The sequence below is a fragment of the Morone saxatilis genome, unplaced genomic scaffold (genome assembly GCF_004916995.1).
Source record: "Morone saxatilis isolate NCDOM2014 unplaced genomic scaffold, NCSU_SB_2.0 Contig9, whole genome shotgun sequence".
Classification (NCBI taxonomy): Eukaryota; Metazoa; Chordata; class Actinopteri; family Moronidae; genus Morone; species Morone saxatilis.
Window position 1 is genome coordinate 17,391,346 of NW_023340268.1, and position 1,178 is coordinate 17,392,523.

The 1,178-nt window shown below is 42.8% G+C and overlaps 1 protein-coding gene across 1 annotated transcript in view; it reads right to left on the reverse strand.

Moving 5' to 3' along the window:
• LOC118342321 (adenylate cyclase type 2-like) overlaps positions 1–558 on the reverse strand; it is a gene marked incomplete at its 5' end in the record, with an annotated part of 3,237 nt that extends 2,679 nt beyond the window's left edge. The window contains 2 exon segments of the mRNA XM_035680812.1: positions 119–226; positions 412–558. Coding sequence (XP_035536705.1) covers positions 119–226; positions 412–558 — 255 coding nt within the window.
• Between the last annotated feature and the right edge of the window lie 620 nt (positions 559–1,178).

Consider the following 1,178-nt stretch of genomic DNA (forward strand, 5'->3'; position numbering starts at 1 on the left):
ATGAATGTGAAAACATCCTTCTGGTGTCTAACTCTGCCGTGTCCGTGTATGTCTACTCACTGTGTGACGTGTTGAGGTCATGCATTGTGTCTGTGTGTGCATGTGTGTAAAAGCATGCCTGTGCGCACTCTGGTCCTGGTGTCACGTTGAGTCCAGTTGCAGCCATGTAGGTGCTACCGATGGTCTTTATCTTCTCCACTCCGCTGAACTTAGGTTTGGACAGCAGCTGAGGAGACATGAATAATACAGTACATAACACACACAGGGGGAGGAATAACACCAGCTCTCTGCCAAACACTAATACATTTCCCTGTTACTTTAGAGCATAAGCATCCGGTGTGGCTGCTTCTCAAAAACATTTTGTTTCCACATTGTCAGACAGCCGGAATTATCCGTGTGAGAGGAGTTTACCTCATCAAAGTCCGCTATGATCTCGTTGAGAAGACGGAGGCACTCCAGTCCTTCCTTATTGACATCAGACTCAGTATAAAACTCTTTGAAGTCTGGGATGGAAGCGAACATCACACACACCGACTCGTATGACTGATGATAAAGGTCCTGATAACAAGCAAGAAGAAGATAACAGCTGGATGTGTTGTACTGATCGAGCGCTGGTGAAGGAAAATTAAAGACGAATGGTTCTGTGGTTTCAACGAGGAGGATAAACCCCAGAGAGAAGATATATGAGCTGAATACCGAGCGCTGCACTGACTCTTTAAATAAATAAAATGAAACTTTAATCATCTCTGTGAGCACACTGGGTCACCGCAGTAGCAAAATAGTAACAGCATTCATCAGGGGAAAGACAGAGAGTAAGATGGATGTGAGAATAGAGAAAATGAGGGTACGAAGTGCAACCAAAAATTTACAGCGCAGGATTGAATTAAGAAGAAATGGAGGAATAGAAAGTATGTTAGGCAAGTAGGCTACATCAATTACAGCTTGTATGCAGGGACAGTGTGCAACAGCAGCAGAGCATGAAGAGTGAAACAAAGAAAATGTGTTGATTAAATTATACTGGGAAAGAAAATTAGTCATATAGCATTTAATAGCACAGTACGGAAGCGCATTGCATTCACTGGATAAAAAAAAATTTGACACCATATGCAAAAAATCTCGTAATTACGAGATGAGGAAAGGTGCCACATTGGCCACTGCTTCACTCAGAACCACTAACT